We start from the raw sequence: 27,737 nt of genomic DNA, 5'->3' as shown, positions 1-27,737 counted from the left end.
GCACGGTCTTAAAAAACTAAATAGGCATGCAAGCATTTAATTTAAAACATGCATATTAATAAAACATAATTAAACATATTAAAAACATCGGCCAAAGTACACTTTGAACATAATTAAACATAAAACATTAATAAACTAAAAAGAAAGACACAACCACCCCGTCGCCGCAGTCCGCAACCTGGGCGTCGGTGCGCCCGATATGGCCGATGCATTAGTCCGCGCGGTCTTAAAAAAACTAAATAGGCATGCAAACGTTTAATTTAAAACATGCATATTAATAAAACATAATTAAAAATATTAAAAACATCGGCCAAAGTACACTTCGAACATAATTAAACATAAAACATTAATAAAGTAAAAATGAAAGACACAACCACCCCGTCGCAACAGTCCGCAACCTAGGCGTCATCCTCGGAGTCGGAGCAGGTCAGGTCGAAGAACGTCGGCGGTTGCCGCCGTGTGCATCCAAACAGGCGGCGCGCTGACCCACTCCCGCACGACGCCGGTCCACTGGTACATCTTGAGGATGCCATCGGGTGCGGGTGGTTCAGGTGGTGATGGTGGCGGTGGCGGGTACACGCTGTGACCGTCCGCACATAGCCGGAGCGCCTCCTTGTCCAAGCCAGCAAGCTTCTTTCTGGCGCTAGGACTCCTCGATGGTGCGCTAGAACGCTGCCTCCGGTGCGGTCTGGTACTCTGCCTCCGCCTCCTCGTCCTCTTGCTTCGTGCTCGACCTAGACGGCGCATTCCGTGCTCCGTGGCGAACCAGACATCCCAGTACGGGGAGTCTGCCGCATACTCCTGGTCGCAGTGTTGCTCCAGTGCGAGAAGAGCACGCCGCTTGTGGATCTCCTCTGCATGGCCCGCTCGGACTGCGGCATGGCCGGCACCTGGATGCGGTAGCCGTGGGGAAGATTCACGTCCGGCCATGGCAGTGGAACACGGTACTCCCAGTGGTACTGCGTGGTGCATCGGGAAGTACAACCGATCGTGTGGCCGGCGAGCCTCCCTCCCCCCCCCCCCCTCACTGGCACCAATGTGATTACGTGAACTTGGGCGGGCCGTGCGATGAGCTGGCCTCAGGATTGTGCTTGGCCTTGCCCTTGCCCTTGTTGAAGAAGCCGGCCATGGGCACTAGGGTTTTTGTCGACCGGCGAGGAGGCACGTGTGGCCCAATGTGGTGGGAGTGGGGAAGGAGAAGTGGATAGGGTCGGCCCCTCGCACGCTTGCAATTTAAAATGACGTGGACTCTCAAGGGTTCCAGCCGCTGCCATGCGGGCCCAAGGTGGGCCAGTCGCATTGAATACAACCGCGCTGGTGGTTGGGCGGCCGACACGCGAGGCCAAGGCGAACACGGAGAGGGCGCGCAGGCCTCGTGTCCGTGTGGACGCAAATCGGATGCAAATTTAGAGGGAAAATGCGTGCAGACGGACATCAAGCAGACGTGATTTGGGTGTGCATCCGTACGTTGGGCCGATGTTTCAGTCCGTTTCGATTCAAATGGACACGCGAGAGGGCGTGGTAGATACAAATTAGCATCGAACACACTCTCCAAGGCCTCTACAACAACCTTAGATTAGCTCGAGGTTGGGGAGAATATATTAAGTGAAATGGCAAATCTGTGCACTCATGCACCCCATGATTTTTGTCCCTTGGATGTGGAAATGATGGACAAGACTGAGATAAAGACTGAGATACGAGCACATTTTGCAAAATAAACCTTATATATAATCAAATGCAACACGTACTCCATTTCTCACTGCAGTTTCATTACGATGTTTTGACTTGGATGAAATATGAGGTCTTATTGCAAATATGTCAGACTATCAAGATGGATTGTTGGTTGCGCTTGTCTTAACATCCGAGGTCCATTCTAGAAATGTGCCAACAACACTTCTTTGGACCAATTCAAACTACTGAAATAATTTAGAAGTTAAGTAAAAATAATTTTCAAATGCCACTAAAACAATTGAACAAATATGATTTAAAATAAAAAAAAGATATCTGACTCTTTGCGGAATTGTTGTAAAAATTACTTTGAAAACATTTCATTTATAGAAGATAAAAACATTGATGGAACACATTAGATAGATTCCGAAATTCATGGATAATGAGATAAAAGGAATCCGAAATACTCCACCACCTAGCCACATATGCCGAGCTCGAGCCAGCTGATTGGTAAATCAAATTCCTCCACATAGCAGAGCCGTTGGAAAATGACTGCCGCCGCTAGGCGACGTGTCCTAAAAATGACGTGAGAGGGTCTAGAAGGCCAGTGAGTAAAACGATCATACACACGCATGGAACTACTAATTCTTGGGCTGGAAGAATAACTTTTACAAATTTGCTGCTTAGGCGAGTATCTATCAGAGAATAGCGTATATATCTGTTACTGAATCTTTAAAAGAATATCTATGTCCCATATATACCAGCATGCAAAAATGTGCAGAGCTTGGGCATTGAAGGGAAAAGAATTCTATGAGACCAGGTCTCAGGCGAGACCCATTCTAATGGATGACACGTGGCATTCATAAATCACAAAGCATCCTGCTAACCGTGAGACCTGGTCTCGTATAATTTTTTTCCGGCATTGGAGTTGATCTCTGGGCGGCACATCCGGCAACAATTCCGGCTCTATGCTTCACCTACACCGGAGCTCTCGGGGTTGCATGCACAGCACAGGTGATGGTACCCGCTCTACATCTGCTGCCTGTTCCGATGCCACTGCTGCCGGAGCAAGCCGTAGTGGACGCCGACGGTTCTTGCCTCCCGATCGAAGCTCCACAGCCTCTTGAACATGCCCGGAGACTTGGACTCGTCGCGCCACCATCCTTGACTTGACCCCGGAATATCAATCACCGGCACCGCTGCCGTTGCAAGGGCGAAGCGGCCTCTTCATCAGAGGTCACGGTCACCGCGCGGCGCGTGGCCTGGTCTGAAACCCCGAGCATCAGCAGTTCAGCACACTCGCCGGCAGGTTCCCGGCGTAATTCGCGGGCTCCTGCGGTGTGGGAGGGAGACTCGTCGATGTAAGCGCGTCCGGAAGCTTGCCGACGACGGTGACCCGGCAGAGCGGGCAGGTGGAGCGGGACGCCAGCCACACGCCGATGCACCCGGCGTGGAACCCGTGGCCGCAGCAGGGCAGGAACCTCGCCTGCTCCCCGTCCTGGAGCCCGGCCAGGCACACCGCGCACTCCACCACCCCGACGTGGTCCGCCGTGCGGTACACCGTGACCGGCAGCGAGCCCAGCAGCTCCGGGCCGACGCCCCTCGGCGCGGGCACCTCGGGGACGCCGGTGCTGAAGTAGTAGCGGAGGAAGAAGCTGAGCGGGAAGGCGACGAAGATGAGGAAGAGCACGAGGATGGCCGCCGCGATGAGCATGCCGTGGAACGGGTCCATGACATGCGTGTGGGCTGGGTGAGTGAAGATGCGGTCCGTTCCATCCCCAGGTCACTCGTATATGTATGCATGCGGATGCGGACCCGGAGGGACAGGGAGGGGGCGTCGTTGACATGGATGGATGAAAGAGGGGAGAAAGAAGCTGGAATCGGCGCGCGCATGACGACGGGTCAACAGTCCGAGTGGAGCAATCCGTATGCGTGACGACGGGTCAACAGTCCATGCAACAGGGAGCTCGCAGGTTTTTACCGCACGTCGCCCTCTCCATAGGAGGTCCGGTCCTCGCTCGTCCAAGTTTCCAAGCTGCAACTGGCGTATGATTCATTCAGAACCGTGACCAGTCCACTCATCTTGAGGAAGACGCCGGAGATCCCCGCTCCCGTGGTGCAAACCGGCAGCATCACATTCCAGCATGACCCCCTAAATCGTTCACAAACATCTGGACTGAGTTGTCCGGACGTTGTAAGTGATCCAGTGCAGTCAGTACTTATCCTAAACCAGTTCAGGTGAAAGTTTTTCAATAAACCGGAAACAAAACAAGGGCTTTGCGGGAATCCGGACACCTGCCACATAAGACTCCGACATCCCCGACCAATCCAAAATGGAGGTGGACCGCGCATTGGAGTGGCCCGCACTGTTTTCTCGGCACTCGCCCCCTTGCCCCCTTTCTTCACCCTCTCCGCAATCGTCCCACCGTTCTCCACCCCAATTCCCGTCCTTTTCAACACCTCCGCCGCATGGACCCGTACAAGAAGCTACCGGAGATGGATGATCCGGAATAGGTAGCCACCCGGAAGATCAACTCAGCGACATGGCAAGCCAGTCGCCTCAAAATCATCGTAGCTATTTGAGTAGTAATGTTCAAAAGAATGTCTATGTGGCTATGTCCTATACCTCCATGTGTAAATATGTACATAGCTTGGGCATTGGATCGAGCTGATATTTGGCCGGTGTCAATTCCTAACGCTGCACCGGGGATCTCGGGGTTGCACAGGTGATGCCAATGCCCCGCTCTACGTCTGCCGTTCCGCTGCCGCCAGCGCAGGGTGTGGTGGAGCCCGACGGCCCTTGCCTCCCGAAGCTCCACAGCCTCTTCACCGACCTCAGGCCGGCCACGCCCGGAGACTTGGACGCGTCGCACGGAGTCGCCGCCACCATCATTGACTCCGGAACGTCGATCACCAGCGCTCCGTCGGTGGCCACAGTCACCGCGCGGAGCGTGGCCTGGTCTGAGACCCCGAGCAGCACACTCGCCGGCAGGTTCGCTGCGTAGTTGGCCGGCTCCGGCGGTACGGGAGGGAGACCCGTCGACGTCGAAGCCTCGGGCCTGCTGACGACGGTGACCCGGCAGAGCGGGCAGGTGGTGTGGGACGGCAGCCACCTGTCAGACGCACTGGGCGTGGAACCCGTGGCCGCACCCGGGCAGGAACCTCGCGTCCTCTCCGTCGTCGAGCCCGGCCAGGCACACCGCGCAGTCCATCAATCCGACTCCGACGTCTTCCGCGGTACACCGTGACCGGCAGCGACCGCAGCAGCTCCGGGTTGACGCCCCTGGGAGGCGGGGCCGCCGCCTGGGCGCTCCGCGCGCACGCCCGACGACGACCGCTGGGCGCCGCCGCGTCGGTGCTTAAGTAGTGGTGGTGGAGGAAGATGAGCGCGAGGGCCAACGTCATGAACAGCAAGAAGATGGCCGTTTGGTGAAACGTTAATCCCTTGCTTGAGAATGCTTCCAAGACTCAAATTTTCATTTAAGCTAGGTGATTAATAATTATGGTGCGTGAATGCCTCGTTTGGAACAAGGCTATTAAACCTAGACTTGCGAGATTTGAATAATTTTAACTTGGGACAAAGCTAGAACTTCAAGTAATTTGGAAAGGGGCAAGTAAGATAAATTTGCAGACAAACATGAAGATAAACGGCTTCAACAACTTCGATTTGTTTTGCAGTATGAAGGAAGGAGATACAAAGGCAGAGAAAACAGATAATATATGACTGGCAAGGGCTCACCATTATTTACTCTTCCTAATAAAAATACAAATCATGATTTACATCTGCAATCGCTCTAACCCTTCCATCTAGCTACATTTCTAACTAGCCCTATACTAAAAGACAAGCAGACAACTACACTAACCACATTAGCTTCGCCCCAGTTACCATCGGTGTCAGGTACTCCGACTTGATACATCCGTATTTAGACAAATCTAAGACAAGAATTTTGGGACGGAGGGAGTAACATCTAATCTAATTTGTCGAAGGCGCCTTCTGCTCGTTACTCTTCCCCAGCCCCGCGCCTTCCTTCTGTTTGCTGCTGTCCTCTTTCTTTTCATTGATGTAATGTAATGCGGCACATAGTCGCCTCGGGGATCTCGTCCGCCGGTCAAATCCTCTTATGCACACATATCCTGCAAGAGATCACGGCACAGTATGAAATACGATCGCATGAGGAAAAAGCGTCACCTATCGCATCGCAGCTTAATTTGTGGGTAGCGGGTGATTCACAAATGATCTTTCAAAGCTAGTCTATTAGCAAATTTATACTGCCTCGCATCTCAGCTTCTTTACTTCTGCAGAGCAACTTTCATCCCCAAAACTGTCAGTGGGGCGCTCATTTCACTTGTGCTTTTGCAGGATTTTTTTTTCTCACAATGGTCCATGTTAGGCATTTTATGAGAGCAAAAGTGTCCATCCTTTTCAATATCCGAAGATCCTTAGCCCATCAGTGACAAATAAACTAACGAAGAAGAGAAGAAAATGGCAAGCACTCTTTACCTTTCTTGTAGCAGTCTTCAATGTCTTGTCTTGTTTGACCTGAGATTGATTAGTACGCCAGTTAATATCACTCAACAGTAACATTTCCACACATTTACAGTTCAATGGTAAGCTACCTTTAGTAATAGAGTGTATTGATGAGCCAAAATATACAATGCACTTCTCCAGTCCCTCAAGAAAAAGTTCATCGATATCTATTGGAAGACGGCTAGACGAGTCATCTGCAAAGACCTATAACGGGGTTTAGTTGACAAAGTTAGCCTCTAGACAATTTGGTCTAGGATTGTCAGAAATTAACAGCGCAAGAACAAGCAGAGTCTGCGTACCTCATGATCCTGAAAGTAGGTACCGTTCAACGGAAAGTTTCCTCTGGATGCTGTTCGACAGGGTATCTGCTTGTTCATGTATGCACCAATCAAAAATAAGGATAATTTGTTTACTCATTGTAATATCTGCTGGAGGGTTCATATCATAGGTCTGATTCGGGTCAAATCTAAGCACTGTAATTACATGGTGCAGGGCACAGAGAGACGCATATAATTACAACCAAATTAATCCACATGACAATCATTATAAAGTGAGCATACCTTAATAGTACAATATAACAGTGCAAAAAACATTGTTCTCAGATAATGAGGGTTGTCGATAAGTTCATACAAATGCCAAAAAAGAAGCCTGACAAGAATTTATTAGAGGTTGCAGTGAATTTCAGATTGTGCTACATTTGGATCGCCATGGGCTGGGAAGCCGGTAGTTAGAGCAATGCTGGCCGGTGGGTCGCAGCATCGGCCGCGGCGACTGTTCCGACAGGCCCCTTCCAACAGTGTTGGAGGTTGTAAGAAGTGACCGTGCAGTGCAGTTGAACAGGAATTAGCTGTGTCCATGCATCTCTAAGAAAACTTGATAATCCATAGAACTCAATAAAGTATTAGAGCCAACACAATTGGGCAAAATTTCAAAATAATAATAATAATTAGCCCACTTTTGTTCCACCTCTTGGGGCTGGAGAGAGTGATTTGTATATTTCCCACCTTTCCTCGGCTTTTAGTATGAGATGGTTGATGCACGGAAGTAACGAAACTAAATAATTTGAACTGACTGAACCTCTCGTTTTAGTTTCTTACAGATCTCGACAATTGAATTTACCCAGCCTTCTGTTAATAAAGGTGGATGGTAACACAAACAGAACAAAAATTGGTTAACTATAGGTTCCAACTTGGATAACTTTTTGGTCACCGTCATCAAAAGCTAACCGAATCATATACTATGAATTGCCCCTTAAAGATCAGCAAAGTAGCTGAATTGGAAGATTTAGATAATTTCTAGCTAGTTGTATCAACTTTGCTTCATGCATAGTTGCATACCTCAATGCTCCTAATCTATTGACTTACTTTTGACTCTCTCTCTCTCTCTCTCTTGTTCCTTGAGAAAAATAATACTCCCTCCTTTCCATAATTCTTGTCGTGGTTTTACATCAAGTTTACATAATATTTTACAGAAGTAAAGTACACTCTGAGCAAGTGGTTACTCACAAGAATTGTGCCTTTATTGCCATGACGAACCAGGAGATAAGGAGATGGATCTTCTGGAACTCGTTTTTCAAACTGGAAGACGCAAAATTCAGTCAAAATTATTAGTCCATGTCATTGTAAAGTAAAACATCCTCATAATTGTAGTACAAAGTTAAGGCATCGTCATGGCATAAAACATACCTCATCCAAGTATAAATGATCGTCTGGGAGCACAAACCTGTAATAGCAAGCATGTAATCTTAGTGCGGTGCTGCTGATTTCTCAGGACAAAATCTCAATATATCAGGAAAGTATGTTATACGTACGCAAGGTGCTCTGTCCTAAGACGCCCTATGTGTTTCAATTTTCTGCTTGTATGTTGTGAATTGCTCAACACCAAATCTTTTCCACGATTTGGTGTCCAAGAGCAATTACTCACCATAGGCTTGTTTGAACACAGATTTATTTCAATGTCGTAGTGTACTCCTGACATAATATCTTCAATATCAACAAGATCATCTTCATTGGGATATTCTTGCTCATCAAGTGCTTCATATTCATATTCGGGACTTGGTGGCACCTCAATAATGGGCTCACAGCTACGGGAGGGTTGTCTGCCAGCACTCCTGCTTTCTTCGATTTGATGATGACACACTTGCGGACTTGGCATGCAGCTACCACTTGACAACAGTCTTGCAGAAGTAACCATACTTGTTTTCTCTTCACCACCACGCGCATGCTCCTCTGCAGGAGGAAGTAATGGTCTGATAACAAGCAAATGTTATTGTTCCGTGCTTCACTCTAAAATTAGTCCAAATCAATGAAATAAAAAGTTCACCATGCAAATATCATCTCTACAAGAAAGATACAAATCTTATATGAGTACTCATATTTGTATATTTCACCTTCTAAAAGGTTTTACTTCACGAGTAATTGCCAATCCTTTGTTAAAGACATAGCACTTGAATATCAATAATAGTTAGCTACATAAACACCTATGTCACAATACTACCTAGTTCAATGGCAGCTACTCAAATTTAAACAACATCCGCAAAAAATGGTAGACAAAACTTGACATGGGAGGAGTCCGCAAACAGGGATCTGAAGGACTGGAATATCACCAAAGAACTAGCCATGGACAGGGGTGCGAGTTAGTATCCACGTGCCAGAACCATAAGTTGGTTTCAAGATCTTAAGGATTTCAGCTCTAGCCTACCCCAACTTGATTGGGACTAAAGGCTTAGTTGTTGTGGTTGCAAGAGTTCACTACGTACCATAATAACAATATCTCGGTGTGTTGCTGAAATAAGCTCAAGTAAATAACTTTGCAACATGTGAACATACCTGGTAAGTTTACTTTTGTAGTACCTGCAGTCCCCACGGAATGGGCAAGCATTGCAATTTGGATCTACTTTTGTGCAAATTACCTGCATAATGGAAGCATCCACCATAAAACATTTGTAGCTAAACTATCATAAATTTTATTAATCACTTTTGTGATAGCAAATACCTTTCCAAAAGTTATCATGAGACAGTGTAGTTCATACCTATTATTTTACATATTCGTCAGATGTGTCTACTAAAATCTAGAAGTTACAAAAAGAATGTCGATACATTTCGAATGATCAGGACTTACAATTTTTCTTTGTCAATAGTACATAGTCGAGGCCATAAGTAACTCTGCACATCCTGCATGAGTGGATATCTTCAAGAAAGGAAAGTAGGCATAAGAACAGGGTTGTCAATCATAGTTATTCACATATTCAGGTGCAAAAAATCTTACAGGTCAACCGAATGAAACTCCTCAGAACAGCATTGCAGTTCAACCCATTGTAGCCTTGTGACTATGCGAGCTACATTGACATCAACCTGGAAGGAGTGGAGCGCGATCACAGCTTTGATTTAAAATGCATTCACCTGACAGGATTTGATTTGTTTTTAAGAAACAAAAAATAACTTACTGGGAATGCTTTATGCTCCAGTGACAAAAGACGTATGCAGTCGACACTTTTAGCTCCAAGTCCATTTATGCTGAGTAGGTATTTTCTAATGCCCAGAAAAAAAACAAGATATGAGTGATATAATTCCACTGAGCATGCAGATTTTATGTAGCTCTGAACAAATATTAGTTTCTTATTTTATCCAGCCTGCTAGCAGTTCCCTACCACAAGTCTACTAAAGTTTCTGAGAGTAAATTGCTGCATGTTTATATTTATTTATAAATGCAAGAAAATTGAACATCTAAAAATAGGGACAATATCGTTATGTAGCTATTTCTTGATAGTTCAGCACCATTAAAACAAAGAACACTAAAATGGTGATGTAACTAACTGCAGCATATGTTTTGTGAAATATATGGCCATACTTTGCGCTTTCTCGTGGTAGACATCTAAGCCAATCCAGGTCAAAGCTTCCATGATCTTTCTTTATGCGCGTGAGAAATGCCTGTAGAAGGTCAAATAATACTTTCAGCTCTTCCGTAAAATGCAGAAAACAAAAATTGAAGAAATATGTTGCTAGTGGTGGGAATATGAATATTAGTTAAATAATAAAATGATGGTTCACTCAAAACTGCTGTTAAAAAAATGCTATACAAGTAGTGATTGCGTGATTCGGTCAAAATATGTTACTAGTGATGGGAGTATGGATATTAGTCAAATAATAAAATGATGTTTCACTCAAAACCGCTGTTAAAAATAGTGTGAAAAAACGTCTTACATTATGGGACGGAGGGAGTACTATACAAGTAGTGATTGCGTGAATCGGACAATACATTAATTGCATGGAAAATAAAGAATTCCAATGTAGCTGACAGTTCATACTTCCATCATTTTCTTCTTAGCCGAGCCGAAAATTTCAATATTCCAAAGTAGATGTTACAGAACAACAAACAACTTGGTAATCAAACATATTACTGACTACTCCCTCCGTCCCATAATGTAAGATGTTTTTTGACACTACAAAATATATGAAAGTCTGCTTACATAGATTTTGTTACTCCCTCCGATCCAAAATAAGTGTCACAGTTTTGAACCAAGGTTAGTTCAACCTTAGTTCAAAACTGCGACAGTTATTATGGATAGGAGGGAGTACAAAAGATGAGAACATTCATTTTTTTCAGGAGGAAGGTATTTAGAAACACATTCTTGGTACAGAAATGTTGGGGCCGTATTATAGAGTTAAGTAAGACAGTGTATCCCGTGATCACATACCTGTATCCGCAATGCCAGAAGGTAATGTTGTCCCCTGCCTGCAATGCACTTTGCAACGTCAACAAATGAGGCCTGCTGTACAGCTTCCCAGTTTACTTTGTCAGTTATTCTAGTTTTGCTTCCGTTATCATATCCTTTTCTATATGCTTCATCCCGTAACTTATCCCAGTGAGCAGTATCTTCCACCCGCAGCGTGGCTATGAACTTTCTTAAGGTGTTTTCAGTGCATATTGGTTTTCCAGATTTATCCTTGACTAAGTTCAAAAGATCATCCTTCTCCCAAGTAGAGATGTCTTTCTCTTTTATAATAGCTAGGAACTTCTCCATAATTGTATTGTAGTCTTGACCATAGTTTCCTTTTACCTCCTCACCATAACCAACTTCCTCGCAATCAATGGGATTGGTAAAAACTGAATTGGTAGAATCACCAGCATCAGGTGCTTTAGTCAAATTCAAGTTTTCTTTGATGTCAACTGTTGACGGAGGTACATATGAACATTCTTCAGCATTACCCTTCCTCTTATTCATAGGAAATTTTGCTGCCAGAATCATAAAAGCATTGCTGTATGTTCATACAAAAACAATTAGTAATCAAAAGTGCATATGATGTTCAAAAAATGTTTATCAGTGCCAGCAAAAGCATGCAAGCAAAGACCACATTCTCTACTATATTACCTTGATAAATGGTCAGCAACATTTTGTGTCAGGAAAGTACCAACCACAGAATCAATTACGGATCCTCCCCATCGAGAATATTCTCTGGGACCTGACACAAAAGCAGTTCAAAACTTAGAATCCAATGTGAACTTGTGTATTTCATATATAAGCAGAGGGTTGTAAAAAACTTATTTGATCCATCATCCACATGTTTACTGTGGATGCAAGGGCTATACTGCTCATTATATATCACGAAATATTCATTTTCACCTGTTTTTTTTTGGAACTCGGTACTAATTAGCAACAGGTACAACATTGTTCAAAGTCCTACGCTTTTGCCTGCATGAGAGAAAAACTGGAACCAAGTGCCACTATCAAATACCTAATGCCAGATTATTTTTGTTTCTCCATTGAACTACCCAATGTATAGACACTAATAAACTATCGATTAAATTGTTTCTCCACAGAAGACATCATGTGACTAATGGCTGACCTGACTCACCTGATATGTCTGTAGGAGTTTTCAAAACTTCAAGTTTTTTATTTTTTGTGAGAAAAGCTTCAGGTTTTATCAAAGGCAATGCTACGCTTCTTACTTTTCATGTATTTATTTTCCACTTTGGCATGGAAGTGCATTTCACTTAATATGTCATCTTCTTTTCCTTATTGCACGCTGCAGAAATGAAGACAGAGAGAAGAGAATGAGCCAGGATCATTACCGAATAAATCCTTTATGGTCGCAATAAACGAATCCACAAGCTTTTTATAATCCCGCCGAGTTTTAGCCCATCCAGGCCCGCTGCCGATATCAACCCCTTCGAAACTTTCACTGTCAATCTCTTCCCACTTGGTCAGAACGCCACACACTCGCAATGTCTCAACATCGAGGCCTAGCACCTTGGGCCGCACTTGATTCGAGTGATTTCCATGGGGACCCAAACCCCCAAATGGGACCAAAGCAGAGCATGATGCATCAGTCGGAGCAGCATTCTGGTAAGGAACGACAGCCCAGTCACCACTTGCTTTCTTTTTCTTCGTCTTCGTCCCACTTGAAATATTGTTAACCTCTGCAAGGAGCCTCAGATTGGCCATCAGCTTGGCCCTGCCGAAACTCCCCATAATGACTTCCAGATCGAAGTCTAACTTGCGCTTGGATAGCTTATCATCAGTGCCATCTCCAACAGATCCAGCGCCGCCGTCCTTTGTTTTCGCCGGCGTCTTGTGAGGCTTGGCCGGCGTGGTGCGGGCGGGCTTGGGGTGTTTATCCTTCATCACCTTCAGCCGAGGCACCCCCTTGGTGGACTTCTTTCTTGGCCTCCAATGGGTGCTCTCCTCTTTCTCCGGGGTGGGGATGAGGATAGGAGTGGCAGCGCCAGTGGCGGAACCAGCCCCTGGCGGCGCAATCTCGTCGGAGGAATCGGAGGTCTGCGCGGTGGCTGCGCAGCCATCAGTGGCGCCGGGTACAGATCGAGGCTGTTCCCCAATGGGGGGCCTGAGGTAGATGAAGCCGTGCTTATCAAACACCCCCAAATCAGCCGACGCGGGGGCGACCGCAGCAGAGCAAGAGGAGGGGCCATCCGTGGAGGAATCGAACGGCGGCCGCCGGCCATTGTCGGGGGTCGCCGGCGGCATGAGCAGTCCAGGCCCTGGTCCAGCAGAGACAGTGGAATCAGAAATTCGCAGAGATTGACGGCCCCAAACCTCAGATTCGATGAAGAAGAAGGGATTAGGCAGCATGCACTCACCAAGATCTGGTCTTGCCTCCATCGTTGCCGGCGGGGCGGGGCGGGCGGCGGCTCCGCTCTTGCGGCGCAGGCAGGAGCAGCTTGGGAAGGCAGCAGCAGGGACAATGGGATATCCGCTTTGCTAGAAAATCTCCTAAATAAACAAAGAGTTTATAACTGAAAATCTTACCTTCTGTTAGAATCCTGCTAGGACTCTTCTCGTGAAAAGAATAATTTTTTAGACTCTGTGACTATGGCCCCACAATACAAAACCTTAGTCATACACATTTTTTCACCAAGGAAACTTTTCATATTCTTTCGAAAATAGATATCTGGCGAACATCTGATTTACACATCCTCTCAATTATACCTGGCCATATGTTAGGCCGGGCCGGCCCGGGCCAAAAAAAGCCGGGTGCTTAAACCCAGGCCCGAGCACGGCCCGGTCGTCAGCTCTAATAAACCGGTCCCAAGCTCGGCATAAGCCCGAAAAAACCCGACATGGCCTAGTCGACCCGACCTGACTACGGCTAAAATCTTCTTTTCCACAAGCCCGAGCCCAGCCCGGCCTGCACGGCGGGCTCAATTTTCAACGGCTGAGCCCAGCCCGATGGCATGATCAGGCCCGCCCGGCATAAGATTTTCGGCTCGGGCCGTCTGGGCCGGTCTGCCCATGGCCAGGTATACTCCTAATGAATGACGTGTTGGCTTTTGAAACTTGTTTGCTACAACGCGTGAATGCGACATATTCATGCACAACTCACCCACCTCATTAACTAGCACTTCAAGCTCCAGTCGGGAGACTTGGGATGGAATCCCGGTTCTCCTTTTTTTACTAGGTGGCAAAATGTCATATCCTTGCAATAGGCGAACCTAGGGACTTGAGATTCGATGCAAATATTTTGAATTCAGGGAGGGGAACTTGGGTAAGAAGAAGAAGAAGAAGTTACAGAGGTGGATACAGAGGAGGACGAAATCAATCAACTCAATGATGCCTAACCACACTCTCTCTCGCGTACGTAATACACAACCGACTAGGCTCACTCACTTGCAGTGGCGGAGGCACCACCTGGCGACCCTGGGCACTTGCCCGGGCTCGCTAGGCACGCGTGTGCTACGATGGCCCTGATAACCCACAAGTATAGCGGATCGCAACAACTTTCGAGGGTAGAGTATTCAACCCAAATTTATTGATTCAACACAAGGGGAGCCAAAGAATATTCTCAAGTATTAGCAGCTGAGTTGTCAATTCAACCACACCTGGAAACTTAGTATCTGCAGCAAAGTGTTTAATAGCAAAGTAATATGATAGTGATGGTAACGGTAACAAAAGAGTAATGAAAGCAAAGTAATGTTTTTGATATTATGTAGTGATTGTAACAATAGCAACGCGAAAGTAAATAAGCGTAAACGAGTATATGGAAAGCTCGTAGGCATCGGATCAATGATGGATAATTATGCCGGATGTGGTTCATCATGTAACAGTCATAACATAGGGCGACACAGAACTAGCTCCAATTCGTCAATGTAATCTAGGCATGTATTCCGAATATAGTCATACGTGCTTATGGAAAAGAACTTGCATGACATCTTTTGTCCTACCCTCCCGTGGCAGCGGGGTCCTAATGGAAACTAAGGGATATTAAGGCCTCCTTTTAATATAGAACCGGAACAAAGCATTAGCACATAGTGAATACATGAACTCCTCAAACTACGGTCATCACCGGTAAGTATCCCGATTATTGTCACTTCGGGGTTAACGGACCATAACACATAATAGGTGAGTATAGACTTGCAAGATAGGTTCAAGGACTCTCATATATTGATGAAAACATAATAGGTTCAAATATGAAATCATGGCACTCGGGCCCTAGTGACAAGCATTAAGCATAGCAAAGTCATAACAATATCAATCTCAGAACATAGTGGATACTAGGGATCAAACCCTAACAAAACTAACTCGATTACATGATAAATCTCATCCAACCCATCACCGTCCAGCAAGCCTACGATGGAATTACTCACGCACGGCGGTGAGCATCATGAAATTGGTGATGGAGGATGGTTGATGATGACGAATCCCCCTCTCCGGAGCCCCGAACGGACTCCCGATCAGCCCTCCCGAGAGGTTTTAGGGCTTGGCGGCGGCTCCGTATCGTAAAATGCGATGATTTCTTCTCTCCTATTTTTTTCTCCCCGAAAGCAGTTATATAGAGTTGGAGTTGGAGTCGGGGGGTCTTCAGGGGGCCCACGAGGTAGGGGGCGCCCCCACCCTCATGACAAGGGTGTGGCCCCCCTGGTCTTCATCTTTGGCGATGATTTTTATTATTTATTGTAAGATATTCCGTGGAGTTTCAGGTCATTCCGAGAACTTTTGTTTTCTGCACATAAAACAACATCATGGCAATTCTGCTGAAAACAGCGTCAGTCCGGGTTAGTTCCATTCAAATCATACAAGTTAGAGTCCAAAACAAGGGCAAAAGTGTTTGGAAAAATAGATACGACGGAGACGTATCAACTCCCCCAAGCTTAAACCCTTGCTTGTCCTCAAGCAATTCAGTTGAAAAACTGAAAGAAATAAAGAAAAACTTTTACAAACTCTGTTTGCTCTTGTTGTTATAAATATGTCAAGCTAGCATTCAAGTTTTCAGCAAAGATTATAACTAACCATATTTGCAATAATTCTCAGGTCTCATGATTACCCATATCAATAGCATAATCAACTAGCAAGCTATAATAATAAATCTCGGATGACAACACTTTCTCAAAACAATGATAATATGATATAACAAGATGGTATCTCGCTAGCCCTTTCTGAGACCGCAAAACATAAATGCAGAGCACCTTTAAAGATTAAGGACTGACTAGACATTGTAATTCATGGTAAAAGAGATCCAATCATAGTCACACCCAATGTAAACTAACAATAATGAATGCAAATGACAGCGGTGCTCTACAACTGGTGCTTTTAATAAGAGGGTGATGACTCAACATAAAAGTAAATAGATAGGCCCTTCGCAGAGGGAAGCAGAGATTTGTAGAGGTGCCAGAGCTCGGTTTTGAAATAAAGATGAATAACATTTTGAGCGGTATACTTTCATTGTCAACATGACAACCAAGAGATGGCGATATCTTCCATGCTACACCCATTATAGGCGGTTCTCAAACAGAATGGTAAAGTTTATACTCCCCCTCCACCAACAAACATCAATCCATGGCTTGCTCGAAACAATGAGTGCCTCCAATATACATCAGGTCCCAGGAGGAGTTTTGTTTTGCAATTATTTTTGATTTAGTTTGCATAAAGTATGGGACTGGGCATCCCAGTAACCAGCCATTTTCTCATGAGTGAGGAGCGGAGTCCACTCCTCTTGAGAATAACCCGCCTAACATGGAAGATACAGGCAGCCCTAGTTGATACATGAGCTATTCGAGCATACAAAACAGGATGATTATTTGAAGCTTTAGAGTTTGACACATACAAATTTACTTAGAACGGCAGAAAGATACCGCATATAGGAAGGTATAGTGGACTCATCTGGAATAACTTTGGGGTTTAAGGGATTGGATGCACAAGCAGTATTCCCGCTTAGTACAAGTGAAGGCTAGCAAAAGACTAGGAAGCGGCTAACTAGAGAGCGACAATAGCCATGTACATGCATTAAAATTAATAAACATTGGATGCAAGCATGAGTAGGATATAATCCACCATGAACATAAATATTGTAAAGGCTATGTTGATTTGTTTCAACTACATGCGTGAACATGTGCCAAGTCAAGTCACTTAAATCATTCAGAGGAGGATACCACCCTATTATACCACATCATAACCATTTTAATAGCATGTTGGCACGCAAGGTAAATCATTATAACTCATAGCTAATCAAGCATGGCACAAGCAACTATGATCTCTAATTGTCATCGCAAACATGTTTATTCATAACAAGCTGAATCAAGAATGGTGAACTCATCATATTTACAAAAACAAAAGAGGTCGAGTTCATACCAGCTTTTCTCATCTCAGTTAGTCCATCATATATCATCATAATTGACTTTCACTTGCACGACCGAACGATGTGAATAATAATAAGAGTGCACGTGCATTGGACTAAGCTGGAATCTGCGAGCATTCAATAAACAGGAGAAGACAAAGCAATACGGGCTCTTAGTTAAATCAACAATAAAGCATATAAGAGCCACTTCAACAATTTAATCATGGTCTTCTCCTATCGACCCCCAAAGAAAGAAAAGAAATAAAACTATTTACACGGGAAAGCTCCCAACAAGCAAAACAAGAACATGAAATATTTTTTGGTTTTCTTTTTAATTACTACTACAAGCATGGAAAGTAAATTAATTAAAAGTTACAACTAATTTTTTTGTTTTTTCTTAAGGTTTATTAAACACACAAGAAAAAACATAAAAGGAAATAAACTAGCATGGATGATACAACGAAAAAGTATGAACACCGACATTTAGCAATGAGTGTGTGTGAACATAAATGTAATGTCGGTGAGAAATACGCACTCCCCCAAGCTTAGGCTTTTGGCCTAAGTTGGTTTATGGCCACGACTGGCCTGGCTGATATCCATAATAATAGTTGGGGTCGTACTGCAATGAGGAAGAAGAAGGCTCCGATTACCACCTACGAATCCCACTGATAGTTAGACTATCGTGAAGGATCAAGTTGTGGTTCCGGTTCTGGCTCATCGGCTGGTGCAGGGTTCCGGTAGCCGTGGATAGCCGTCAACGAAACAAGGTACGTGCCTACAGTCAAATCAAACAAAGAAGGAGCAGGCAAGGTAATAGTCTCAGGATGATGTTTATTAAAGAAAAATTGATATTTAAGCTCTCGTGCCCTATTCTTAACAATAATATCATGTGCCACCATACTTTTATAATCCAAATAAACACGATGCAGCACTTTTTCTTCCTTCTCAGCATGCCTAATAGCTATGTTAAAATGTGCAGCTAGGCGTGTAGCATAGATGCCTCCAAAGATGGAACCCTTAGTACGGTTCATACTTAACCGTCTAGCAATAATGCCGCCCATACTAAAAGTGTTATCACTGTATAAATCTTGGAGCAAAATAATAATATCATGGATACTAAGGTTTCCACAGTTTCCGCGGCCAATTAAGCAACGACTAGCAAATAATGCAAAGTAACGTAAGACAGGAAAATGTATGCTAGTGATTCGTGCATCGGAAACCTTCCTAGTTTCCCCTACAGTGATAGTATTAATAAATCCCTCCACATCATCATGATGTGGTTCTTCTGTCTTGCCCTCAAAAGGGACTAAACAAACCCGACAAAAATCATAAAGTGACATCTCCTTATGCTCATCATATAAATGAAACTCCACCATGGGTGGTGAGTTCCTAGAATGTAAATGAAAGTTTTGCACAAAGGTATTTGTGAGTAAGAGATACTGATCGCATTGGTCGTGGAGGAAAGCGGTGAGGCCTGCATTGTGATCCAACTCATGAAAATCTTCATAAATCTCGGCTACTCTTAAGAAATCCTCGGAAGGCCATTCACACGCCCGAACCTCCGCGATGCGCGGCAAATTATACTTAGGCTTCGGTGCCTTCTCCTTCGAGCTTTGGCTCGATGAGCCCCTCAATAATCTCCTCATAATTTTCTGAAAAATTCTGAAATTTTTAGTAACTTCAAAATAAAAGTAAACCAAACTCAATAATATTGATAGCAACCACTCCTACAAATGCCTAGGGCATATATCATGCATCAAAACTACTTTTGACCATATAAATTTGACATGCAAGCTCAAGAACAGGGTCACCTGAGCAGCAAAAATTTGCAATGAATAAAGCACTAAAACAAAAACTAATTGGACCAATGGAGGAGCCACATACCAAGGAACAATCTCCCCAAGCAGTTTTGTGAGAGGTGCTTTGAGCAAGGAGATCGAAAATGGCAGCAAAACGAGTTTGGACTCGGGTTTGAGCTGGTTTTTTGTGTTTGTGGGAGGAAGAAGAAGAGGATGGTTGTAGGAATAAGTGGAGGAGGGCCACCATGGGCCCACGAGGCAGGGGCGCGCCCTCCACCCTTGTGGCAAGGTGGTTAGCCCCCTGGTGTGTTCTTTGTTCCATAAATCCTCAAATATTCTATAAAAAATCATATTTAATTTTCAGGGCATTTGGAGAACTTTTATTTTCGAGGTATTTTTATATTGCCCGGATAATCAGATAACAGACAGATAAATATTTATTTTTATTTTATTTAATATAAATAACAGAAAGTAAAAGTGGGGTACAGAAGGTTGTGTTTCTAGTTTCATCCATCTCATGCTCGTCAAAAGGAATCCACTAATAAGGTTGATCAAGTCTTGTTAACAAACTCATTCCGATTAACATGAAACCGGAGAAATTTTGAATAACACCAGGTTACCTCAACGGGGATATGCACATTCCCAATAATAAGTATATCATATTTCTTCTTGACAGTAGGAAGAGGAAATTCAAAACCTCCAAATATAATCGATGGAATTTTTCTGATAGAATTGATACTATGAACTTGAGATTGTTTCCTCGGAAAGTGTATCGTATGCTCATTACCATTAACATGAAAAGTGACATTGCCTTTAGTGCAATCAATAACAGCCCCTGCAGTATTCAAAAAGGGTCTTCCAAGAATAATAGACATACTATCGTCCTCGGGAATATCAAGAATAACAAGGTACGTTAAATAGTAACGTTTGCAACCACAACAGGCACGTCCTCACAAATACCGACAGGTATAGCAGTTGATTTATCAGCCATTTGCAAAGATATTTCAGTAGGTGTCAACTTATTCAAGTCAAGTCTACGATATAAAGAGAGAGGCATAACACTAACACCGGCTCCAAGATCACATAAAGCAGTTTTACCATAGTTTCTTTTAATGGAGCATGGTATAGTAGGTACTCCTGGATCTCCAAGTTTCTTTGGTATTCGACCCTTAAAAGTATAATTAGCAAGCATGATGGAAATTTCAGCTTCTAGTATCTTTCTTTTATTTGTAACAATATCTTTTCACTACTAGGGAAAAGCCTAGTAGCAGCGCGGGTTTTGGGTGTATCAGTAGCGCAGGTGCCCGCGCTACTGATACGGCGCCACAGCTAACTTGTAGCAGTAGCGCGTGTTGACACGCGCTACTGCTATACATGGTTAGCTGTAGCGTGCGTTGCAAACAGCGCTATTGCTAATTAGCTGTAGCGGGTCTTATACCCCACGATACTGCTATTACTTTCAAAAACAAAAAAAATCTTGATCCCGTGCGTGCTGTCAATGGCAGCAATGGTAAGATCTAGCGGTGATTGGCATCGCCGGAGGCATGAACGGACAGCGGAAGACCAGATCCAACAGTGGTTGTTGGAGAGGGCCCGTTTCTATGGCAAAGCCAGGCCGCGGCGTGGGGCTCCTCTTCCCGACCATGCCAGATAGCTCCGGGTCATCCATGGCGACGACCTGCACGGGCATGGACATGAGAGGGTGAGTCAAACCAGAGGGAGAGAGAGAAAAGGAAAACCGAGGGAGAGAGGAAGGTGATGTAGGGAGCAGCGGAGCTAGTCACCGGTGGCGAGGTGCTCCGGTGTGGTGGCGCGGGGCGGTGTCCTCCTAGACATCGGTGGAAGACCGGCGAGCTCCTAGACACCGGTGGCGCGAGGCGGCGGCCTCTTTCGGCACCATGGAGGAGGATGGGTGCATGGGTAAGAGGTCCATGTGAGAGCGTATGGAAAGTGAGAGGAGAGAGTGGTGGAAGAGAGGAGGGATTTGCGGTAGGAGATGGGGATTCGGCCGAGGATATGGCGACTTCACCTACCTCGTACTTAGTAGTAGCGAGGGGCATTAAACCGCGCTACTACTATCAACTTAGTAGTAGCGCGGGTTTATACACCTCGCTACTACTATGACATGTGTCGGGGGGCACGGTAGAGACCGCTTAGTAGTAGCGGGGGTTAAAAACCCGTGCTACTACTATCAACTTAGTAGTAGCGAGGGTTAAAAACCCGCGCTACTGCTAATTAGCAATAGCGCTTCTTTTTGTGTCGCGCTGCTGCTAAGATTCTGTGTATAAGGTTTTCCCTAGTAGTGTTCATGTACTTAGTATAAGGATTCATTTTGAGCATATCAGTCAATCGCATACGCAAAAATATAGGTCTAATCATTTCAGCAAAGCGCTCAAAATCCTCATCATCCTTTTTCTTGGATGGTTTGGGAGGAAAAGGCATGGGTTTCTGATCCCAAGGCTCTCTTTCTTTACCATGTTTCCTAGCAACAAAGTCTTTCTTATCATAACGTTGATTCTTTGATTGTGGGTTATCAAGATCAACAGCAGGTTCAATTTCTACATCATTATCATTACTAGGTTGAGCATCATTATGAACATCATCATTAACATCTTCATTAGTTTCATGTTCATTGCCAGATTGTGTTTCAGCATCAGACATAGATATACCATTTGGATTATCAGGTGGTTCAGCAATAGGTTCACTAGAAGTTTGCGCAGTTCTATCATTTTTCTTTTTCTTCCTTTTAGAAGAAGTAGGTGCATCAATATTATTTCTCTGAGAGTCTTGCTCAATTCTCTTAGGGTGGCCTTCAGGATACAAAGGTTCCTGAGTCATTCTACCAGTTCTAGTAGCCACTTTAACAGCATAATCATTTTTCTTACTATTCATCTCATTGAGCAATTCTTTTTGAGCTATAAGTACTTGTTCTACTCGAGTGGTAACCATAGAAGCATGTTTGCTAACAAGTTTAAGTTCACCTCTAATATTAGCCATATAATCACCCAAGTATTTAATCATATCAGCATCTTGTTTTAATTGTCTACCAAAATAAGCATTGAAGTCTTCTTGCTTAAACATAAAATTATCAAACTCATCCAAGCATTGACTAGCAATTTTAGCAGGAGGGATTTCAGCTTTATCATATCTATAGAGAGAATTTACCTTTACTACCTGTGTCGGGTTATCGGGGTTTGGAGGTTCTTCAATAAATAAAGGATTAAGATCATATGTTTCTTCAATAGGCGGTAAATTAAGACCATGTATTTCTTCAATAGGAGGTAAATTCTTAACATCTTCAGCTTTAATACCTTTTTCTTTCATAGATTTCTTTGCCTCTTGCATATCTTCGGGACTGAGAAATAGAACACCTCTCTTCTTCGGAGTTGGTTTAGGAATAGTATCATTAATTGGAGCAGGAGTGGCTCAGGAGCTGGCTCAGAAGGTGCCCAATTATTTTCATTTGTCAACATATTATTCAATAAGATTTCAGCTTCATCCGGTGTTCTTTCCCTGAAAAGGGAACCAGCACAACTATCCAGGTAATCTCTGGAAGCATCGGTTAGTCCATTGTAAAAGATATCAAATATTTCATTTTTCTTAATAGGATGATCAGGCAAAGCATTAAGTAACTTGAGAAGCCTCCCCCAAGCTTGTGGGAAACTCTTCTTTAATTTGCACAAAGTTGTATATTTCCTTTAAAGCAGCTTGTTTCTTATGAGGAGGGAAATATTTAGCAGAGAAGTAATAGACCATATCCTGGGGACTACGCACACAACCAGGATCAAGAGAATTAAACCATATCTTAGCATCACCCTTTAATGAGAACGGAAATATTTTAAGGATATAAAAATAGCGAGATCTCTCATCATTAGTGAACAGGGTAGCTATATCATTTAATTTAGTAAGATGTGCCACAACAGTTTCAGAATCATAGCCATGAAAAGGATTAGATTCAACCTAAGTAATTATATCAGGATCAACAGAGAATTCATAATCCTTATCAGTAACACAGATAGGTGAAGTAGCAAAAGCAGGGTCAGGTCTCATCCTAGCATTTAGAGATTGCTTATTCCATTTAGCTAATAACCTTTTGAGTTCATATCTATCTTTGCAAGCTAAAATAGCTAAAGAAGCTTCTTGATCAAATAGATAACCCTCAGGAATAACAAGTAATTCTTCATCATCACTTTCATCTTCATAATCAGATTCAATATTTTCAATCTCTCTAGCCCTAGCAAGTCGTTCCTCGAGAAAATCACTAAGTGGCATAGTAGTATCAGGCATAGAAGTAGTTTCATCATAAGTATCATGTATAGTAGAAGTAGCATGATTAATAACATGTGACATATCAGAATGAATAGCAGAAGCAGGTTTAGGTGTCGCAAGCTTACTCATAACAGAAGGTGAATCAAGTGCAGAGCTAGATGGCAGTTCCTTACCTCCCCTCGTAGTTGACGGATAAATTGTTGTCTTAGCGTCTTTCAAATTCTTCATAGTGTCCAGCAGATATAAATCCCAAGTGACTCAAAGAATAGAGCTATGCTTCCCGGCAACGGCGCCAGAAATTAGTCTTGATAACCCACAAGTATAGGGGATCGCAACAGCTTTCGAGGGTAGAGTATTCAACCCAAATTTATTGATTCGGCACAAGGGGAGCCAAAGAATATTCTCAAGTATTAGCAGCTGAGTTGTCAATTCAACCACACCTGGAAATTTAGTATCTGCAGCAAAGTTTTTAGTAGCAAAGTAATATGATAGTGATGGTAACGGTAACAAAAGAGTGATGAAAGCAAAGTAATGTTTTTGGTATTATGTAGTGATTGTAACAATAGCAACACGAAAGTAAATAAGCGTAAACGAGTATATGGAAAGCTCGTAGGCATCGGATCAATGGTGGATAATTATGCCGGATGTGGTTCATCATGTAACAGTCATAACATAGGGCAACACAGAACTAGCTCCAATTCGTCAATGTAATCTAGGCATGTATTCCGAATATAGTCATACGTGCTTATGGAAAAGAACTTGCATGACATCTTTTGTCCTACCCTCCCGTGGCAGCGGGGCCCTAATGGAAACTAGGGGATCTTAAGGCCTCCTTTTAATAGAGAACCAGAACAAAGCATTAGCACATAGTGAATACATGAACTCCTCAAACTACGGTCATCACCGGTAAGTATCTCGATTATTGTCACTTCGGGGTTAACGGATCATAACACATAATAGGTGAGTATAGACTTGCAAGATAGGATCAAGAACTCTCATATATTGATGAAAACATAATAGGTTCAGATCTGAAATCATGGCACTCGGGCCCTAGTGTGACGCCCCGAGACCGCTGCGCCAGGTGTCTTCCAGTTATTCGCTGTTGTTGCTTTGTCATTTGCTTGCGTGTCGCATCTTGTCATGTCTTCATGTGCATTGCATCATCATGTTTTCGAAACTTGCATCCGTCTCGGTCTCCTCGTTCCGTCCGTTGTCCGTTCTGAGCCCAACCACACTTGCACGCGCCCGCGACACGTCTGAAATATTATTTTATAAGTGGCCGGAAAATGTTCTCGGAATGGGATGAAATTTGTCGTGTGGTATTATTATCGTGTAGATAGACCGCCTGTCAAGTTTCATCGCATTCGGAGATCGTCTGTTGCCCCAACGGATAACTATAGCGGCAGTATAGCCGGTCTAACGTCGGACGTTTTCGGTCTCCGAAAACTGTTGCCGGACTTTCCCTCTCTTTTCCTCCCTAGACCATCTTCACATTTCACTACACACCCTCATGCCCTACCTAACCCCTCTCGTCAGCCCGCGGCCCTCCTCGCACGCGCGTCTGAAAAGCTGTCCCGGACCCGACTCGGACTGTCGCCACCGTTGTGTCCGGATCATCCCCAAACATCTACAAACGTCTCTGTTTTCTTATTTGGGCTCCCTAGCCTATTTTTCCCGACCGTACGATTATGATCGGAGGGACGGATGTATCCCTAACCAAAACCACTCGATATATATATTAGCCTAACCTAGACCAAATCCCTAATTCCATCCATCCCACCGCCGCCACTCACTTCCTCAGATTCCACGCCGAACCAATCCTCCAGCCAACCGAAGCCACAGCCTTCTCCTCCTCGGATCCGCCGCCGCCACCCTCAAATCCCACATCGGGATCCTCCGGGGTTCCCTTCTCCCTCCACCGACAAGCATCACCAGCAGGTGAGCCCTCGCCGCCTAGTTCTCTCTCCCCCTGCACCTCTCTTTTCCCTCTCTGGTTCTCCCCTCACTTCGTCCCTCTCGTGGCTCTCTTCACAGGTGCTCTCCACGCCATGGAAGCCACCGCAGGCCTCCACCTCGACCACCGCCACCATGGAGCAGCCCCACGCCCGAGCGTCCCTGTCGTTGTCGTCTCGTCCCTGCCCGAGCGTCCCTGTCGCTGTCGTCTCGTCCCTGTCAGAGCCTCCTCAGTCGGCGCTCGATCCAGTTTGGGATCGAGGCCACAGCCTCGCTGCGCCCGAGGGAAGGAGCTCCTTGCGCCCACTCCTTCCATATGCCCTCACCGACGCCTGCACATCACCGGCACCAACAGGACCCCGCCGGCCTCCTCCGCCCTCTCCTTTCCAGCCTGCCTCGGCGACCGACCCGCAGGTCCACGCACCATCTCCCCGATGTCTCCTCCTCTCCTCCTTTCTCCCGTACTCTGCCTCTACTCTAAGACCCGCGCCGCCGCCATTTTTGCAGGATCCACCACCGATCTCGTCGCTGGCCTTCCCGGCCTCGTCCGTCACCGGATCCGAACTCCCCACGGGCGGATCTACCCATTCCCGTCGTCAGCTGGTCCCGTGCCTGCCACCTGCCGTCGTCCCCTCGCCGGAGTCCGCCGGTCGCCGCCGCATTGGCCTTCCTCTACTGCCCGCTCGCCCATTCTTTCCCCGTCAGCGCTCGCGTTGACTTGCCATCGATAGACTGCAGCGCCAGGCCCAGCTCCAGCGCCGTGTAGTCCACAGGCAGCCCAGACCAGCGCGCCCCTTTGCCAGCGCTCCTCCCACCGAACTGGGCCCGGCCCAGTTAGGTGAGCAGCCAGCCGCCCGGTGGGCATTTTCAGATTTGTCCCGTTTCGTGTTTTTTGCAACAGAGCGATTTTCCTTTTATCCGGAGAAAAACCAGTTTTACAGTTTAGTCCCTAGAGAACATGCATATAATAACTCACAAACCGTGCATCGGTTTAAAACAAGCTTAATTTGAAACTTGCTTAGAATTTCATCTAGTTTCATAATATGCTGCACTCATCCATGTTTAAAATGTTTAAAATGCTGTTTGTTTGAATTTGCTTAAATAACTTGCTAAAACGGTTTAAATCATAACTATTTAACCGTAACTCGGTTTGTAACAAACTTTATATGTAAATGGGGTAGAAAAATGCCTAGTTTAACATGGTGCAATTTTCTTGCATGTTTAATAACTCTAAAATTGTGTTTAGGGCAGAACAGTACCATAACCAAAATATGCACATGAGGAGGTTCCGGACTTGTTGTTTGTTATTTCCGGCCTCATTTAAACTTGACTAGATAGGTAGTTTTCTCTGCTTCACCCTCTTGCCATGTTTAACAACATTTAATATTGTTGGGTACATAAACGAGAGAGAACTAAATAAGTCATGTGGTGTTTTCTTCAATATGCAACTCCGTTGCATAATGAGCTCCACTTAATTTGTAGGATTGCTTGTGCACTTTGCCATGCCATGCCTCATTAAACCGGACATGCATCATACTTGGTTGTGCATCATGCCATGCTTATGTGGTGGTTGTTTACTATGTTGTTTGCTTCTTTCCGGTGTTGTTTCTTCGGATTGGTTCCGAGAACGTCGCGTTTGTGAGGACCCGGTCGACTACGTCCGTTTGCCTTCTTCATGGACTCGTTCTTCTTCCTTGCGGGATCTCAGGCAAGATGACCATACCCTCGAAATCACTTCTATTTTTGCTTGCTTAGTTGCTCGCTCTTTTGCTATGCCTATGCTGCGATACCTACCACTTGCTTATCATGCCTCCCGTATTGTTGAACCAAGCATCTAACCCACCTTGTCCTAGCAAACCGTTGTTTGGCTATGTTACCTCTTTGCTCAGCCCCTCTTATAGCATTGTTAGTTGTAGGTGAAGATTGAAGTTTGTTCCTTGTTGGAACATGGAGATGTTGTTCCTTGTTGGAACATGTTTACTTGTTGGGATATCACAATATCTCTTATTTAATTAATGCATCTATATACTTGGTAAAGGGTGGAAGGCTCGGCCTTATGCCTGGTGTTTTGTTCCACTCTTGCCACCCTAGTTTCCGTCATATCGGTGTTATGTTCCCGGATTTTGCGTTCCTTACGCGTTTGGGCTATAATGGGAACCCCTTGATAGTTCGCCTTGAATAAAACTCTTCCAGCAATGCCCAACATTGGTTTTACCATTCGCCACCTAGCCTTTTCTTTCCCTTGGATTCTGCAGACTCAAGGGTCATCTTTATTTTAACCCCCCCGGGCCAGTGCTCCTCTGAGTGTTGGTCCGAAACAGGCAGCCTGCGGGGCCACCTCGGGGAAACTCGAGGGCTGGTTTTACTCGTAGCTTGACCTATCTGAGTGTGCCCTGAGAACGAGATATGTGCAGCTCCTATCGGGATTTGTCGGCACATTCGAGCGGTGTT

At 44.9% G+C, this 27,737-nt stretch overlaps 1 protein-coding gene and 2 pseudogenes across 5 annotated transcripts; all 3 read right to left on the bottom strand.

The window, feature by feature from the left end:
- Positions 1-2,280: 2,280 nt before the first annotated feature.
- On the bottom strand, positions 2,281-3,442 carry LOC125527207 (E3 ubiquitin-protein ligase EL5-like; annotated as a pseudogene).
- Positions 3,443-4,360: 918 nt separating this feature from the next.
- On the bottom strand, positions 4,361-5,266 carry LOC125546456 (E3 ubiquitin-protein ligase EL5-like; annotated as a pseudogene).
- Positions 5,267-5,389: 123 nt separating this feature from the next.
- LOC125542342 (DNA glycosylase/AP lyase ROS1) lies at positions 5,390-13,480 on the bottom strand. Of its 5 annotated transcripts, none has more exons than XR_007297892.2 (17): positions 13,295-13,480; positions 12,269-13,195; positions 11,568-11,658; positions 10,893-11,454; positions 10,046-10,125; positions 9,642-9,726; positions 9,464-9,549; positions 9,317-9,385; positions 9,191-9,227; positions 9,025-9,107; positions 8,007-8,444; positions 7,882-7,918; positions 7,702-7,773; positions 6,496-6,561; positions 6,286-6,390; positions 6,170-6,208; positions 5,390-5,802 (listed from the first exon to the last, which is right to left on the bottom strand). XR_007297892.2 is itself a non-coding variant. In XM_048705335.2 (17 exons), exons 1-17 carry the CDS (start codon positions 13,314-13,316, stop codon positions 5,642-5,644), a joined length of 2,970 nt encoding a protein of 989 aa, XP_048561292.2. In that variant the 5' UTR covers positions 13,317-13,480; the 3' UTR covers positions 5,390-5,641. The 5 variants fall into 5 exon arrangements, 2 of the variants coding, with proteins under 2 accessions (XP_048561292.2, XP_048561293.2); XM_048705335.2 differs by having other exon boundaries at positions 6,286-6,400; XR_015617938.1 differs by lacking the exon at positions 5,390-5,802 and having other exon boundaries at positions 6,183-6,208; positions 6,286-6,400; positions 8,120-8,444.
- Positions 13,481-27,737: the final 14,257 nt, after the last annotated feature.

Source organism: Triticum urartu, chromosome 3A (genome assembly GCF_056163025.1).
Source record: "Triticum urartu cultivar PI428250 chromosome 3A, HENAU_Tu73, whole genome shotgun sequence".
Classification (NCBI taxonomy): Eukaryota; Viridiplantae; Streptophyta; class Magnoliopsida; order Poales; family Poaceae; genus Triticum; species Triticum urartu.
The sequence above is the reverse complement of the archived record's forward strand: the minus strand, read 5'-3'. Positions and strand labels throughout refer to the sequence as shown.